Source organism: Bombus terrestris, chromosome 4 (genome assembly GCF_910591885.1).
Source record: "Bombus terrestris chromosome 4, iyBomTerr1.2, whole genome shotgun sequence".
Classification (NCBI taxonomy): domain Eukaryota; kingdom Metazoa; phylum Arthropoda; class Insecta; order Hymenoptera; family Apidae; genus Bombus; species Bombus terrestris.
Genome location: NC_063272.1, coordinates 15,208,926 through 15,227,690, shown reverse-complemented (window position 1 = coordinate 15,227,690; position 18,765 = coordinate 15,208,926). Strand labels below are relative to the sequence as shown.

Below are 18,765 nucleotides of genomic sequence, written 5' to 3'. Positions count from 1 at the left end.
AGTACTGAATTTTCTAGCCGTGGGATCTTGCTTGTAAACGATATTATTACGGGGTCGTGTTGAAAATATTGCGACGTTTTCGTGTCGGCGAGGATGTTCCATTTAGTCGGACGATTCAGAAAATGAGGGACGATTTGCCGCTTCGACGAACGTCATCCTGTTCGTTCCATCCACAACCGCGGTACACTATGATTGCGTGCGTGAAAAGCGACACGTACGAAGAGAGATGCACGCATACAACTAACATCGCGAAGCGTTGGAACGCAGCAACGTTTAATACGTGCACACGTATATTTTATATGAAACGAAATCGATGGATCGATTTCACGAAGTATAATGTTTGATGGTCCTGTACCGCGATAAAAGACGATTTTCAACGGGACGATCGAGTTGGGATTTTTCATATGTTTCCTTGTTGCTAGGTGGCGACACTTTTTTCCGCTATGAAGAATGTAATCAATTTCCGGCACATACATCAGCCACAATTTTAATCACCGACCCGGAACATCTCATCGTCCCTGGCGATGTCCACGGAGAACAGGAAGATCTACAAGAAGATAAAAAAGGCCACCGAGAAGGACAAACGTATGGCACAGCTGGAGAAAGAGATCGCTCGATTGGAGACCGAGAACAGCAAATTAAAACGCGACAGTGCCGAGTATGAGAGTGGCCTCGCTGCTTTTAGCGGCACGTCGCGTTTTGCCACTGAATTTTCTTCGTTGAGCCGTAACGTGCCATCTGACACGAACAAACGGCCGCTTTCACAGAAGCCAGAGGACAATCTTGCAAATGCGTTGCAATCGAAGGGCAACCCGGAGAATGGCAATCGTAAAAAGAAATTGCGTATGAGATTGATGAAAAGTAGAAAAAAGGACAATAAAGTATGAAGGAAGAAATATCTGTTCTCCGTGGACTCGCATTTTATGTACGAAATCCTACGAATAAAATATTCATTCGACATTGACATATTCGAGAGCGCCATATCGAATTCTCGACAGGAGGCACGTTCACGCGATGACTATTTGGGCTTCGGGTCATCAAATTTCGGAATCATGTATCAAATTTAATCAGGAAAATTCTCGATATCGAAGCGACAGAAGGCGATGCCAACGCATTTGGAAGTGATACCATGCCCGCAGAAGCAAGTGATTAGAAAATATATTCGGGATGTACCCTGTCCTCGGATAAAATCGAAGAAACAGAAGGGAGTGTCGTGTTCAGGTAGTGAACGCAAGAGATCCTGCAAGCAGGTCGAAGATGTGTGTTCTACCTCGAAACGCACCCAACCGGTAACGTGTTCGTCTAAACAACCGGTCAAGAAATGCGTTCAGGCGAGTCCAAAAACGTGTCCGGGAAGAGAGCGTACAAGCCCGCCGAGATCTTGTCCAAAATGCGAGAGCAATCGAATTCAAAAGTTGGAAAGCGAAGTGTGATATAATTTTCTCGCGGATCGACCGATTGGCTGATGTCTTACGAATAATTCGTTGTCAGTGAATTGCGAACTGATTCGTTCATCCGTGTAGAATATCGTTGACTATGAGTCCACTCTCTGCTGGTTAAGGGTTTCGTTCGCAAAGTTATTCGAATAATCAGTCAATCGGTTCGATGCGGCGACCTTTGCACTACGATAAAATATCCTATTCGTAGGTGTACCAATTGCGGAAGGAGATCGAGTGCATGAAATACGAGCGAAAAGAAGCGGAGAAGGCAATCCAAAAGGCTATTGTTCGCGGAGCCCGCGCTCTCGGCGGAAGATTTAAACCCACGGTACCGGGATCGATCGAGAAACTTCTCGATATTTGCAACAGCGATGCGTCTTCCCAATCCACGTCGTCGGTCAGTCTCTGTACGACGAAAACTGCATCGCCGATGATTCACACGTGTCATAACAAAACGCGGAGAAAGGAGGAGTTCGATTATTGCGAAGGTTGCACCCCATTAGTCAGCTCTCGCGATTAAATCCAGCTTCGTTGAAAAAACGTCGAATGTACTCGGTGGAAAGTTGTCGGCGTCGCCTGCAATAAACTTACCCGAAATACACTGGATATTGGATAATGATCGTAATTAATTACTTTCGCGATCGGGAATGAATGAAAATAACCAACGAATAAAACCCAGACGGGTTTTATCGCACGGTAATAATTTCCTACGAAACGCGTTAATTAATAAACGGGTAAGAGCGTGCGGGGTGGACCCGACGCCGATTTAATTACACGTAACCGTACGTGCCAACATACGCACTAACGGTGCTTTAGTCGCGTAGACTCGCCGTACACGTACCCTATCATCAGAATGGCATCGTTAACACCGATAATCTTCCCTGAACCGAGTGCGGAGCCACTCGACTTACAGGGAAACCTCGCGTGCGAGCACACCGGAAATCTTGGTGCGTAGCTCGTTCCACAAAGTGCGAAAAATAATTAACGAAATATCAAAGAAATATTTTGTTCTGTGTGAGAACCCGACACGGAACGATTCATCGAGATCATTAAGGTTCGACGAATCGACCGTTTCGTTTAGCAGTGATTCCCAAGGTTCCGCGAACAGCCAGGATGTCACGGCCGCGTCAATTGTAACGGGACACTTTATCGAATAATTATCTTCCATTAATGATACAACGCGAAACAACAATGAAACATTATATCGCATTGGTGAATCAGAGTAACCGTTTGTTGTTTATCTGCATCGATGCAGCGCCATGGTATTTTGTTGGCTATTGATCGCCGATGATGAGTCTTGATATTCAATCCGTAAATGCGATGACGGTTTGCCGGATCATCGTTCGCGCTCGATTACGAGTCTCTTTCCAATGGTCATGCTCGAAAAAGCGGCGATAAACGGACCGGTACTGTTATAAAATTTTGCTGGAATATTCGATTCCGCGTTGTCTATTGTTTCGACCTTTCGATGGTTTGCGAGGACAAAGTTGTGCTAATCTGTTACGCGTAAAATTTCCAATCGACGTTTTTGAATACGGAAACAAAAGCGGAAAAACACTACGAAAAACACAAAGAAAAAAGAAATAAATTAAAAAAAAATAAAGGGTTCGGCATGTTTCGGTAATTCGAGGGGAATGAAAACATTCATTTCGGCTTGCGGCGGTGTATAAACTATAAAATTGGTTCTCTATTTGAGCAAACAATCGGGGTGCGGTCGATAAGATCCGTTTTGTGTTAGTTGACCAAAACGGGGTCGTAAAACCTGTCGCGGTGTGGTCGTGGAGGCCCGTATTGTAAATTGATAGCGATAAAATCTACTCATCTCTCGGTTTATTCGGCTCGAGTCGAGCGTACCGCGGCTGTCTGTGGCATTATGCAGCGCGTACCAGCGAAATGGCAAGATTATTTTAAGGCGTATCTCGGTCTTATACGATTTCACGTACCTCCTTCCAGATCTTCTGCTTCTCGTCTCCGGGTTTTCACGTTTAACCAGGGTATAAGTTAGCCTCGGTGGAAGTAGGCACTCCGACCAGCTCGCGAGTAAGCAAGCAACCAACCAAGAAAGAAAAGAACCTGTGTCTGCTGATGGTTCCTTTGCGATATCGTTCTTGGCAAATATTAGGTAGTTCCGTCTACTAGAAAACGGTCCAATGTTTTCATTTAATATCCTGTGAATGTCGAGCGGACTCGCAACCGGCATTCACGGAAAAGATTGCGAGAGCCATTTCCCGTGACTAGTGAGCGATGTCGTCTTTGAGATAAAGTACCCTGAGAAAGATTTGTATGAGCTGCAGACAAGACGCGTCTTACGAGTTAAAGGGGTTGTTATAGTGTAGTATAGTAGTCTTTGCGATATAGCAAGATTGTAAAATCGGTGAAGCGTTTTAACTTTGCCGGAAGTCGTGCTCGATCTGACGGATACATGCGAAATCTTCTTATACATATTTCTAACGGATGTATCGTAAAATCTTGTACATTTCTGTGAACGTGACGAATATCCACTAATATCCTCGACTAGTTGCAGCATAGTTCCGAAAAAGATCAAATTTTTATCGAGAAAGGTAGGAAGCACATGATTCGCGAATTAATGTATCATTCCTTATGTCATGCCTTAATTTCGCATCTCGCCGTCGTATCACTATTGCTCTTCGACCGGAACGCACAAAGAGCGCAAACAAGTTACTACCTTCTTATCGTTTCTTGTCCTCTTTCATTATTATTATCGTTATTTAGAAGAAACGACGTTGAACGAAGGAATTGTGAGTACGCGATAAAGCGGCATGCGTCGACGCGATAAATTAACAACGATCGCCAGGTTGATATTCGAAGTTTATCGCGACGTACTTATCTATGAGAGCAACGTGCTCGAAAGCGCGATGAATAGCAGCAACAGAAATTGGATGGCACGGTGTTGGAAAGCGCACTAATTCAGATCAAATGCCATGAATTCCAGCCGCGCATCAAAGGCAGTCACGTCGAGGCCGTTCACGTATTACCGCGTGTCGTGATAAACGCGCGATAACCACGATTAAAGACGGCGAAACACGCGTAGCTTTGTATCAAAATCAATGAACGATCGACCGATCGGGAATCGGTTTCTCATTAAATGATCAAATAAATTCGAGGAGACTGGAAATCCTGAGTCGAGGCGATTGAAACGTGAGCTCGTTGAAATACGTACTCTGAGAATAATAATAATGTCTAAGGGAAATCACGCGGCGGGATGAGACCGGGCTTGTAATAATTCCTGTTTTCTCTTTTGCGATAAAGTTTTACAATCGCCGACCGTTCACTTCAAAGCGAAGCCCCAACGAAGAGGGTGTATAAGGGTGAGAGACTCTGATCACCGATGCTACGAGGAGGGAGCAAAGAGTGAGGAGAAATCCGTTAATAGTTCGTTATTAAAATAAAAGAGGCAGACGAGTGGGTAGACCGATTGCGGCTAAAATGTATATCCAATCTGATAGGTAAACCGATGTAAACCAATGAAATATGAAACAGGAATAATAAGCTCGCCCTGCCGCTTCCCTTTTATCTCCTATTTCCATATCTCGGTCAAAACTTTCAATGCTTTACGAGCTTCTTAACGAGGAAAATAAGAGCTTATTTATCGGACGGCATTTATAAATCACAACGAATTTATTGCTTACAACATGGTTGAAAATTTACATTGCGAATAAAGTAGCGCGATGAGTCGATTTATTCCGACCGCACGACCATTCCAAATAAAATCCGCGTGTTAGAGACGTTCACAAGCCGAGACGACAAATTCGTGCTTACGAGAGTGTAATGATTTGGACACTCCCGTTGGACGGACGCCAGGATTTCCAGTCGTGTTTGGACATCGCAGCCCGATCGCGGTAACGTTTTAGCCGCTCGTTAGACACCGCGAGCGAGTTAATTAAGCGGCTGCTCGTTTTCTTTCTTCTATTTCTCTCGATCACGCTTGAATTTTCATTCTCCGTAACTTTTCTCCTTCTCTCATGCCCTTCACGCGATCCACGCAACTGACACTGACCGCCTGACAAAAGAATCAGAGAGGTAACGTTGATCACCATGAACACGAAAATTCCGAAATGTTCTCGTTGCGAACGAATTAAAATATCACGGATACTCGATTAACTCTTCAACTAGCCAGGGGAAAAGATTTAATTTTGAATGAATCTGCCAAAGGAAAAGTGCTCGATGGCAGCGGTCAAGTAGACGCGTCCTGTTTTTACGGTGGTAGCGGAACAGCTATGTCACACGGTGAAATATTGTCCGAACATAGGGATTCGTGTCGTGTACACGTGGAGGATTTTTAAATTTAAGCGATAATCATTCCTTTTGGTATGGAGAGGTATTCCACCTGTCGCGAACTTCATTGTCATCCCGGTCGTATTTTCCTCACGCGAGTAATAGGAATTGTCGGTCGCGAGCACGCGGCCAGCGGTAGATTATCGTCGGCGGCACGGCGCAGCAATTCTTGCGGCCTGACACGACGTAATATTTCAACGCCACCTTGACAATATTTTTCACTGTTCTGAGCACCGAGGTGGGTATATCACGAGAGTAGGAAATATCAGTGGATGACTGTAGCTTCATACGCGGTTCTGACATGATTGCTAGAAGATCGTGATAGCGTTCAACTTCTTTTTGTCCAGAGAAGTTTCAACGTTCACCTTTGCTTCGTTGTTGAAAAAATGTTAGTCGCGACCGTTATCATAGACACGTTGCTCGACAGTTTCAACTTTGTTAGATATTCGAAATCGCGAATTCATTTATCACGGTTGCGAAGAAACGACGTCATCGTGCTGAACGCTGCTTTGGAAAAATGCTGCCAGCTACGAATAAATGATGGAAACGCGGATTTAGATATCCCCGATATATTTACGTAAGGGCGTTAGATGCACGATCGTGAAATACGCGAATATCGCAGACGCAAGTACGAACCGAGAACGGTGTAAGGAACTCGGTACCTTCCGAGTTGTAGTCGTAACGGGTGTTCTCGATTGTGCGAGGCGCAGCGAGTTCTTTCTTTCAGCTTTCTCGAAAAAAAAAGAAAAAAAGAAAAAAGAACGACGACCCTTGCAAGAACGGAAAAGCCATCAGCGCTGATAAATAAAATGTTAGCGCTGCACCGTCGCACCGACTGTCTGCTCTGGCGCGTATTCTTATTAAACGCATCTGTATACGTGTATATATATACGTACACTTGAACTCCGTGCTTTTCGCCTGGGGTGCGTTAGGGGGTGCGTGGACGATGTGGCTCGGTGAAGCACGCACACGTATAGATCCCAGCCACCCTCACTCTTTCTCTCTCTCTGCTGTTGCTGGCTGTTGCTACCGCTACCGCTGCTACCAGTGAAACGCATGCACTCCAACCAAACAAAAGCGACCTGTGCCACCCTTACCCCTTTCCACCTCCATCAGGCAGCTTTGTGCTGCTCTTACGTAATGCTCCGACTTATGTCTACCTATAGGAGATTGATCGAGCTTGCACAATCTCGTCAACGTATAACCCTATCAGGTGCCAAGGAAATTAGCGAATCGGACGTTGTACGATCCTCGTGAAACGTTATCGTTTGATCGTAGGTACGGTAACTATTACTTTGATCAAAAGCCTCGCATTCAAAGACGACAGACGACATGTTGCTTAGAATACTCAACCTCGTGTTTAATGTTTTGCCTGTGCAACAAGGAAGTCAAGATTTTTCTCGCGACCGTGAGATTCCGCGAACTGTCGACGATTGGAAGAATCTCGTAATGGCGAACATGCATACTCTTGTTCGTCTGCGAGTCGTTCGCTTCTCACGGCGACTCCTTTTTCTCAGACGTCGTCACGGAAAACAACGTAGAAGCATTTCTTCTGCGGCGACGCATCGTTTGCAACTTCAATAATCAGACGAATGGACTGGTACGAACGAAGAACACCAATGGCCACCGCCAGTCGCATAGTCTCGTTACATTTTCTCCTTCCGCGTCATTATACCGCCGCGAGACAAAAACTTTCGCCCTGCGGATTTTCTTTTCTGCGTTCACCCTTTAAATAAACGGGCGTTTACTGGGGCAAAGTGAGCCACCATCCATAATTATTGTCCGTATTCGAAGAACTGACACGTAATATTCACGTCGTGCAAATTCGCCCGAGTTTATAACAGCGGAATGGAAATTATCGTCATTAATGACAGGCTGAAAGTGCACGGCACCGGTATTCGTTTCGACCCGTAGCCTCCTCTTGACTTCTTGACGACGTGCGCGTAAAAGTACCAAGAAATCGTGACACGGCGGAGCGGCTTTTGCCGCGTTTATTATGTGCAATGTAGGGGAGACGAAGTGGCACATAATTTTTACGAAAGAGAAGCTCGACTCGATCCAAGGGATTCAATCCATCCGTTTCTCAACCCCTTTTCACAAATGTTTGACGCCAATCCCGTGCTCTCGCCCGACTATAAGATATTCGACTCTTTAGACGGTTTTAGATTTCCTTTTTATTTTCTTCGTATTTTACTTGAACTTTCATATAGGTTTGCGTCGAAGAAAAATGAAGACGCTCCTTTTTTCGCAGTTTACAGGTTACGAAACAATTTTATCTTCACAAGTACGATAAGTTTCGTATGGACTTTACCGCTGCAAAGCAACGGGATGACAACTGGACAATCTCCGTAACGAAACTCGTTTAAATGTGCCGTGACTGGATGTACGAACGCGAGAATGCATCGTGTGCAGAAACTGTATGTATCATCAAGAGATAACGCTTGTATAAGAGATGGCGATGGATCGGAGAATCGGTTCGTACTTAGTCGTATAGGGGACGAAACGAGTCTTATTAGAAAAAAGAAAACGTATAAATAAAAAGATACTTTATCCGAGCAATGTCGCACGCGGGAAGTTGGCAACATTCTAATTTCTTGCGTCGCGATCTTCGAGCGTTGATTTTAATTGATTCGTCCCCTCGGGCGTTAACGAAGTCCACTTGTTTTACACAGCAGCTGCATTTGTGCGGGATCGCCTGGTGGTGTATACGTAGTACAAGGGAATTGTAAGTGTGGCGCCGGCGTTTCCAATCTCGTATCCTACGTCCTAGCGTAGCGCCATTTCGAGCAGTGTTTTTTTACCTCGTGCCAGGGAAAAAGCGACGCGATACTCTGCCGACCGTAAACACGAGAAAATTATCGTAAGCTCGGCTAAAAGGTAGCGGCGGCAATGTAATGCCGGCGTGCTCGTTGTTTATGCTTTTTAGTCGGTACTAATGGCGAGGAAAAACATGGGTAACATAAAGTGGGGTCGTCTGTTCGTTAGTTGCAATGAACAAATTTTCGATTCGCTTTCTGCGCGCGTCGTCGTCGCGTCGAAAGCTTACTTTTGCGATCGACGTTACATTGATAAATGGTTTCCCAGTGGAAAAGAGTAAAAGATCGTTCGATATTGGTGAATTAAGGGTGTGGATCGATTGAGAATCGATCGCGTGGGCGTAGAACGAGATCGGAAAGAGCGGTACAGCTGATCGTGCGCTTGTTGTACAATGTTGCACGCATCAGGACTAACTTAGACAGAGAGAGAGAGAGAGAGAGAGAGAGTGAAACAATGGGCAGGTCGAGAAAAGGGGTACGTTTTGCGGTCGTAGAAAGCAGAATAAAGGTGCCGGGTAATGTGATATATGGGATCGATTTGAATCCAACGTTTAAGCCGCAAGCCATAATTCAATCTCAATCGTTTTCTTTTCTGTTCCTTCGTTTGTCTGCTCTTTCTACTTGGTGTTGGTTCTCTTTGTTACACTAGTTCGTGTAGTATCACCTAAGGCCACGTTCGATACTCGATATATACTTATGTAGGTACATCCGAGCTACTCTCGTACTACCTGGTCATGCATCTTATAACATGTACGCATATCGCGAATCGTTGAGTCTCTAAAGTCTCGTTCACACCGAGTTTTCGATGATGGAGATATATCGAGCCACACTTTCCCTCCTACGCGAAGACCAGCAGATTCTACGCTATCTTTCTATCCATCCAGCTGTTCTTGACACTGCAATATATTATCTCGTGTAAGGAGCAATCAAATCGAAAGACCCTCCGTTGAAATTCAATCGAATACAATTTTATATTATCCGTGACGCGACTGCACGAAGGATGAACCCCGCCGATTTTGAACGTCATGAAAATTAATTTAGAATTCATAGAGGGTAGTGATAAGATGTACATTTCGAGAGGCGTCATACGCTTGGTGAGGCTGGAGCCTCGTATCGCACACGCACTCGCTTTTATGCAGGAATGTACGTGTAAGAACGCGTGTCAAGTTGTCTGGGTTGGGGCACATAAGAGACGAAAAGCCGACGACATTGAGAGAGGGACTCCGAGGGTAGTTTGTCAAGGTCCCTAAATAAGGTAATTAATATTAATGCAGATGGTACACCGATGAAGCGTGAAATTCAGACAGATTCGAATTCGTTTCATTACGGTTGATTAAAAATTCTTTCGCTTAAAATTTATTTCAACCTTCCGGAGTGTTTCGACGTACATTATATTAAAATTATATATCGCAACAAGGTTGAATAATTGGTTCCTTTGATACGAAGATATATTTATTATCGCGAAATACAGATATATACGTGTATCGGAATTTATTAAAACCCACCCAGTCGTTCGTATGGTGGAAGAAAAGTTCAATTGCACGTTATATTATAGTTGAACTGTTCCGCTTAAAATTCAATACCCTCTTACTTTACGTTTTACATACAGTCTCCGCTCGAGGTCCCTGGTGCAGCCTCTTAATAAGCGAAAAAAGTTACGGCCACGACGCTTCGGTGACCGTAGTCATGCAGAAAACACCAAACGTCCTGTACGATTGCAGCCGTACTACGGCTGGTAATCAAGCTAATAATAAACGAGGCAAAAGAACGAAATCTCTCCTTCTGTTTATAGGAATATCATCGTATCCAAGGACAATGTCCAGGTACGTACGACTCTCCATACGCTATTTACGCTGACCAGAGTAGGGATTGACTCTCGGTAGTGGTACATACTTAAAGGGGATCTCCAGTTGGAGGAGAGAGACAGAAAAGGACGAGTCGACGAGAGGAAGGGAAACAGCGAGGGCTAGAGGGGAGAATATAGAGAGAGAATGAGAAAGAGATATGGGGTCCCGTATACGTTCGTTTCTACAGAAGAAGACGACGAGGAGAATGTGGAGGGGGGGGCATCGGCACGGGAACAGCGCGGGCAGTGCACGCGCAGCCGCCGGGACGCGCGCATCCCGTGTGCATTCGCGCTCTTCCAACACCACAGGAGGAGCCCGCGAAATCTCGATTAACGCGGCACTGTGCAACGTGCCTCGCGACCGTGGTGATCAACATACGATATATCGCTATCGTGATTTACGTCTGTCTTCGAGATTGTCGTTTTCTTTTTGAAGAAACGCGCCATCGCGAGATGACGAAACGAACGATTCGCAACGGCGATCGCAGCGACGTGAAGTTGACAGCGGAGTTCGAGACCGGCCCGGTACTCGATGTATTTCTCGAAACTCGAGCGCGATAATCGCAATGGAAATCGTAGGGCGACCGTAGTGATCGTCTAATCGCGCGAATTCGTGGAATCTCATCGGTGACAGACGGGCCGACATTGTACCATTATGTCGCAGTTGCTTCTCGTTCGTTGTGAAAGGTAAAAAGCGAAGAAGCGTCATCGGTATCGCGCATTTTTTCGAAGGTCGTTTCCAGTGTACGATTCAACACCGATAAATTCGGTCGTATACGAACGAATGGCGCGCGTCTCACCGTGAAAGTACCCCGAGTCGTGATTTCATCGTGAATCGTTCCTTTGCCACGTGCTTTTCGTTACGCGTTACATCAAGTTCGAGAGAAAGAGCGGTTACGTTATTTCGGGCGTGAATAATCGTGGCGAGTGAATAATACGCGAGTGTCACGAAGCATTTTCGCCGATGCGTCGTCGGTCCTTGTAAATGAGAACTGACCGTCCCCCCGTGTAGAGAAGGCTGTGATCACTTTTTTCCTCGGGCGTGAAGAATTTCGTAGAATTCACGATCGCGAATTCGAGAATACGCCAGTGGAACCGGTTATATCGTGGGAGCCGCAACGAAGGGCCGGTCCTGATCGAAGGAAGAAATCGGCAGAAAATATTTTTCGACCTTTCGTGTCGACGATCGCTGGTCCTTATCTGGCGGTGATGACGCGGAAGGGGGCGCAACAGGAATTTGACGGTTGTGTATGAAGTGTGACGGCTAAGTGCGATCGAACAGGTGCATCGTAACGAAACCCACCGACAACGATGAAGTATCGGAGAGTGACGTTCGCTTGCAACGAATAGCTGTATCGTTCGCCTGCAACTGGTGAGTCTCCGATTTAAATAATTTAATTATTAACGTTATATTTGTAATTTATATCGCGCTGTATATTTTCAATAGCGAACGTGATCGAACTTGTCGTTCGCTTCTTTATTTCTCGCTCCAAATATTTTTGAGTTTCAAAGAATTATATAGGCAGTAAAAATCATTATATATATATGTCAACGTATTCGCGTGTATATTTATATATATATTAGACTAGATAGATTATATTAGAATAGGTTATGTAGACAGTAGAGTCTGTAGATACATATTTATATATATAAATATGTACACGCGAATACGTTGACGCGTGATAATTTTATTCTGCGAATGCTGTACTTGATTTTTGATTATGCACGTATGGGGAAGCTAATAATTTTAAAAAGATATAACGCGAAACGTACCCATTAAATTGTAAGAAAAATCACTGTATAAATTACCAGTTTCTACGTTGAAACACAAAGATTTACAATCAGATTTTTGCATACCATCATACCTCTCAGATAGAGACTTTTTTGAAAGAACAGTGCCCGTAATTGCCGCTACAAGTTTTGCAATCGCTTAACGTTGCTATATACCAATATTGGAAGGGATAGTTGCGACACTTAGCGCCGTCTTTGAAAGTGCAGCCACTTGAGAGAAGTATTGCGGGTTAGCATCCGTTGCTTCGTATATTCACTATCTTTACACATGCCTTTCTTCTTTCACCACCTCTCCTGCTCATTCTCTTCTCTACCGCTCGTCGATCGGTCGTTGTTTTTTCTTCTTAAAAGGGACTCGCCGAGTAGCGAGAATTAATGTCGAGTGCACAAGGGATTTCGAATCAGTAGCTATTTCCGCTATTGTCGTGGTGGCGGGTGTGTGTGCGCGCGCGCGCTCCATCTCCGACCCCTCGCCGTTTCCTCCACGCCGTTATATGTATAGGTACACGTCACGAACGCGATTTTTACGTCGAGATACATCGGGAACAATACCGGTGGGGCGGTGGTTAATATCCAAGGATATAATTATTCGACGATAGAGACTAATAGAGCGAACCAGTACGCACGGTGGGAACGACAAAGGAACAAAAACAGCGGGGGAAATCCGGCGAAGGAAGAGGCATACATCGCGATACGGTGTACGATGAATTGTCGCGCCCCATTGGGGCAACGTATTTTTGTGATCTTCTCGTTTATCGAAAGAAGGAAGGCTCGCAAACACAGAACGTTCACGAGGATGTATAGGTCGCTCCGATGGGAAACAGTGGTACAAGACGGAGCCAGAGACAAATAGCTTGTCTCCCGTTCGCTTCCTTTTCCTTGGGCGACGATCGGCCTCGCCGAGATATAAGTGCATAAGAGATGAGAGGCCAAGAAAAACAGAATTCCCAGTTCGTGCGTTCCCACCTAGACGAGCAACGCTCAAAGGGAACCGCCAGACGTCGTGGAATTAGAGTTGTTGTATTCTTCGTGCGAACCACATCTCCTTGGGCATTTCCAGACGTCTCACGGAGAATCTATGAATCGCGCGAGAATCCGAAATTACAAAGGAAAATTCGTGCGCATCGCGAATCCATAGGAACACGATATATTTGGCAATCAGTCGCATGAATGAATAAGCTCAGACGGTCGATGCGTGACCGTTTAACCAAACGGAGGGACGCGGCGCTTGTCTTTCACCCTCGTGTCCGAACTCTATTACGTATAAAACAATATTGGCTCGGTCGCGTCAATGGCGCCAATGTTTATAACTAATTACCGCCGGCGGAAGGGTGAGTCGGGGAAATGCGAACGGCTGGGACGGAGACCAGCGACAGTCGTTTGAATAACATTCGCCTGAACTAGATAGACAGACAGAATGCAGACAAGAGCGGGAGCGAGATGGTGAATTAGATGACCAGGGGGGGCGACGAAGGGAAGTTTCATTTTGAACGAGGAGCATTCTCTGTGCTCGTCCGACCTCGATCTAAACGGGCAATATTAGCTATTGACTTTGGCTCATGGGGTTTGTCGATGGTCGGCTAAGTGATGGCGTTGGCTCGGATCGTTTGGTATAGGGAACATTTCGATTTTGTCTCCTCCCCGTGGTTCATCGTTACAAGCGGGCCAAATTCTGCTAATTTCTCCTGTAAATAAAAGCATCGACATGTACGACATCGAAAACGAGAAAGCCAACTAATTGTAAGTTGGGTTCTCGCTCCTTCCGTCGCAGTTTTCCCTTTCTCCTTCCAATTCGATTTGGTTTAGCGTTACGAGTGTCGCTACAGCTGTCGACCTGTCTAGGGTTCACGATCCGTATGTTGTTCGTTCATGTTCGTGACCTATCCACGGAGCTTTTCGTTGGGGTTCACGGACGCTCGTAAAACTTGGCGTCCTGGGTAGGTACGCGTGTGCGTTTTCATGTTCTTACTCTTAGCAGTTTGTCTCTTCCGAATGGCGTCTGGTATAAATGAAAGTTTCTTTCCGAACGGACTTTTGTCCCGCAGTTTTGTATTCATCGTAAGCCTGGCTCCCCCCAGGGGATAACTTTGTACATCGCGGATAAAACATTTCGATAAAATCTTGCCTATATCCTTTTATTTATTTATTTGGTATCGATCGAACCGACGAACGGTGATGTATACGCGCGTAAAATCGATCAAACTAGAAGCTAACATATTTAACTATAAAGGACAAGGATTCGGTTTAAATTTCCTCGATGAGGGCGTTCCGATTGTAACATAGTGGACCCGTATTCGAGGTGCACCAAGTGCAGCTTCTCAAAGATAGCGAAGTCTTTGAAAATTACTCAACGTCTCGGTGACAAATTCTAGCGTCTGTGGGTCTCATTCGTCGTTTCATTCAATGATAATTACCGAACTTAGCGAGACCTTTTCGACCGGACAATGAATTCTCGGAAGATATTACTTCTGGATTTCAACAATAGCACGGACTGACAATAAAGGAGTTCGCTTCTATATCTTCAAAAATACGTTTCAGAAGGAACGAAGCCGACCGAAATGGGAAGAGTAGGAGAAAATGCGAGTAAAAGTTGACGTTGAAATCCATCGAGGTTATTGCGCGATACAGCTCACGACGAAAAGGTTAGACAGTTTGGTGTCTCTCGTATTTCCAGACCCGATAATTATTCATTTTCCTGTGCGTAATTTCGCTTAATTTAACTGCAAACGATGGCTTGTCCTATACGTTTGCCGAGAACTGGGTCCCCTCCTATTGGTTTATCTCCAACGGTAATAACCCTTTATGGGTTTCGCAGACTGGCTTAATATAAACTGCGATTTAATTGCCGAGCTGCTCGATAAATCATGCATCGGCTATAAATTTGCGGAGGGCCTTGGCAGCATGGCGCCGGTCACGTGTATCATTGACAATAAAAGTAATAGAATCTTATCGGCGACCAGAACAATGATATTTCACGAGAAACGTTAAGCATCAGCCAGCTCGTTTTCTTTCGTCGTTTATCGCCGCATAAATCCAGATAAAATATCAACGGTAATATCCTAGGACGAAATGGAGCGCGGAAACGCGCGATTTACTTTATCACCGTGACGTTGCCTAAACCTTACGGCGAACCATCGAGTCAATTCGAAATCCTTGATCCGCTTGAATCCCGCGATTATTTTACCTCAGCAACACGCGATTACCGTGTCACGTATGGCTTTCGCGTCGTTAAATTTGTCCGCTGTTAATCATACGCAGCTTCGCGAGAGAAAAGTTTCAGCGATTCATTTTATATTTACATTTCAACCGTTATCTCGTTAAACGTTTACGCTGTCGGATATTTTCCTGATCCATCTCGTCGTTGAGGTTTACGCAGGTTACAGTCGAGTATCAAGGTGATGAAAAGTGGTAACTAGAACGAAGTAGAGCGGAATAGATTGGAGGGATGAGAAAACACGAGGAAAAGGAATACCGTAAATTCTAGAGCCAGTTTGAATATTGGTTGGTGCGCGATCGAGCGCCCTCGAGCTGCATTTCTTTGCTCGAATCTGCGCGAGATGTTGGGGTCACCGACCTCGAGCTACTTTGCGAATCGTTGATTTACGGTTCGAAATACAACTCAAATTGTGTTTGTTGCTAATTAAGAGCGCGAGTTAGCTTGGCGAGTAGCTGCGTGCAGAAATCGATGCCGCAGAAACCGCAATCTTCGACCCCGCGTCAAAGATCGTAATCCTAATGCTCCGAGATACTCTCGTTTTACAAATTGATATTACCATCGTTAACGTTTCTCCTGCCGTACGGTTAAGATTTTTCCTTCGAAATAAAAACCAAACTACCTAAGGGAAAGAAGGTAAGTACCGTGAGTTTCGTGTTGGGAAAAGGAAGACGATTTCGGAGCAGAATTCGCAGTTCGTATCGGTAACGGACGATTAGGCAGATGCGATTCTTATTGTTGCACTGCAACACGAGGCAGAATAACACTCGTGCGTGAATAAAAGAGCGAACTCCGACGAATCGACACCATCTGGTGTACCTGAGTGGCTGCTGCATTACCCTTGAAAGCTCACCGCTCTCGAGTGACGCGGCTCTCCTATGCCGCGGGTGCATTCATCGCGTAATTAACGTCTCGTAATTATGGCCGTGGAAGAGAGTGAGTCTGGACGTCTCGTGGTCGCGCGTGCGCAAGCGCCCTTGTTGCTCCTGGATATTATGAGCTTTCATGGGGCTCCACGTGAATAAGGCGCTTGGCGTTTCTGAAGAGGGTGTTACGAGCATTATGGACCTCTCGACGATGGACCGAGTGTTGGTCAACGAGCCGTTCATCGCTCGTTCAAGGTGCAACGCGTCTTAGCCTCTCTTTGACGACCAGCAAGGCCTCGCGTTTTCTCCTACGCGTTCTGTTTCTCTTTCCTTCCGGTGTATGCGCGGCCTGGGGACCTAAATCCGTATCGCTCGTCCTCACCGTGCCATGCCTTTATGTCTCCTCGATTCAGTGACACACGCGTCGTGGCTCGTCGCCCGTGCACGCCTGGCGTGCATACTGAAACCATTCCAACAGGAATTTGTTAAGCCGGCGTTAAGCTAGACTGCTCGAAGGAAACCAATGGCGACGATCCTTCTTGTTCGGGCTTCCACTTAGACGAATGGAACCGTACGATCTCTCTGTTCTGTATGCACCTTAAGAGCCGCTTTCCACTCGCCACCCGCCAATGAGCCTTCGAGGTGATTCTTTTTCCTTGGAAGGGTTCCTATACTCGCTATCCGCGCTACTTCTCTCTTGTATCGCTCAGCCACGAAACGCTAGTCGCACGAAAGTCTCGTCCAATGGAAGATTTATCCTATCCAATGAAACTTCCGTTTCGGCGCAGCGTAAAATCAAACGTACATTTGTCTTCGCTTTTAATCCAATGGACGAGAGAAAAAGAGGCTCGAATCTCTGAAACTCCTTGCAGCGGTGATCGATGTCGCTTACCGTATAGGATCGGTATTGTGTTTTCCCTTTTTTCTTTTTCGTGGTATCGAATTGGTTGACGTAGCGAGGCAATTTGTTACGAGGTTGCGCAAAAACAGGCAACGGCGAACTGGTCGGCAAACAGAGGGGAAGGGATAGGAGAATAATAACGGTCGGACGTACAGAGTCGGGACTAGTAACGCGAATAATGTCGAAAGTTAGTCCGGGCCGACCGACGTCGACGTTATGCACGGCGCTCACCTCTGACCTTGCGGTCGGCGAGTGAACGGAAGTTATGCGTCTGAATCGTTTCGTGGAACAAGCAGGAAATGCAGTCCGGCTCGAGCAAACCGTTACGACCCGTGAGGGAATCATTACCACTTTGGTGCATCGTACATTGAGAGTAGTACGCCCCCCCTGAGGATATGCTCGACTTTCGCCCTCTATATCCTGTCTCGGACGTCTCTTGTCTGCTTGCCTGCTTGCATTCTATCCGAGAGTCGGCAACCCTATTGTTCAAAGAACGACGCGCATAGAACGAGGATAGAGGAAAAAAATTTCAATAACATAGATCTTGCTGGTGAACACGGTCAGGGGTCAGCTCCCTGATTTAAATTTAAATTGCTACTAAATTACCGTGCCGTTTCAATCCCTTTGATCTCGTTTGATTTACCCGAGAAATAACATAATTCAGATTTTTCTCTGCCGGGGGGTGTCCGGTTGAACAACGCCGCCACGACCACTTTGTACGTTCGGGTTGCGCGTCAGAAAGACGCGATTCTACCAAATGAAATTTGATTCGTGAGCGGTGCGCTGTTTCTCTCGTCGCGCGCCACCGTCCTCGCGTTGTTCCTTCGGGTTCGCTAATTGCACCAAATGCCAAGCCGACTAACAAAACACGTTTTACCTTTGTTGGACCTCCTAAGGACAGAGGGAAGGCACGAGCCGCAATTCGTTCGTAAAATTGGTCACGTGGCTGGAAATGTTTTGAACGCGTGTACGGAACGAGCGATCCGTTTCTGCGAACGAGGGGCGAGTCGCTTCGATCGATTCAGCGATTTGTTACGTAAGCGAATGTGCCTGGTTTTATGGCACTCGTGTTTGTCACGCTACTGAAATCCTCGTCACGTGTGTACGAAAAAAGAAAGAGCCTGGATGGAAACAGGTCTAGAACCCCAGGGAGGTCTAACCAAAGTTTCTTTGTTACCGCGTTACGCAGATCCTAGGCTTAATATTCTCTTTGGGTTTTGTTGTTCTCGTTTTGTCCGGGATGAACGGAGAACGATAGAATGGACAGGCATTAGACCGGGCCTCTTATTATTTATTATTATTCTTCGTTGACGAGACGAATTTAATAGTCGATCGCAGGCAATATTTGATGATTTTCAATGTCATTGCGATCACGTTGGATAATCGCGGGAAAAAAGGGCACACGGTCTCTGATAGTACAATATCAATTGGCGCGAAATATCGCCGATTCTCTTGCAATTTCAACCTGTACGAATCGGCTGTTTTCGAGGAGTCAGAAAGAGCCTGTTTCGATATTACTCGACACCGAGATCGAAGAGGCAAACGAGAAGCACGAAAAGAATCCCGATTGTTTGGCTGTGTCGAGGACAAACGAGA

General features: G+C 45.8%; 2 protein-coding genes across 5 annotated transcripts in view; both read left to right on the top strand.

The window, feature by feature from the left end:
• Positions 1-524: 524 nt before the first annotated feature.
• On the top strand, positions 525-3,013 carry LOC100650360. The gene is made up of 3 exons (XM_003395181.3): positions 525-881; positions 1,092-1,427; positions 1,648-3,013. Exons 1-3 carry the CDS (start codon positions 525-527, stop codon positions 1,957-1,959), a joined length of 1,005 nt encoding a protein of 334 aa, XP_003395229.2. The 3' UTR covers positions 1,960-3,013.
• A 7,628-nt stretch (positions 3,014-10,641) lies between these two features.
• The window catches only part of LOC100651674, a 256,328-nt gene continuing 248,204 nt past the window's right edge, over positions 10,642-18,765 (top strand). For 2 of the 4 annotated variants that reach the window (XR_002307646.2, XM_020862719.2), the window contains exon 1: positions 10,650-11,769. The gene's annotated coding sequence lies outside the window, so the exon portion shown is untranslated. Of the gene's footprint in view, positions 11,770-18,765 lie in introns of all 4 variants that reach the window. The other 2 variants (XM_048404780.1, XM_020862720.2) reach the window with 2 other exon arrangements.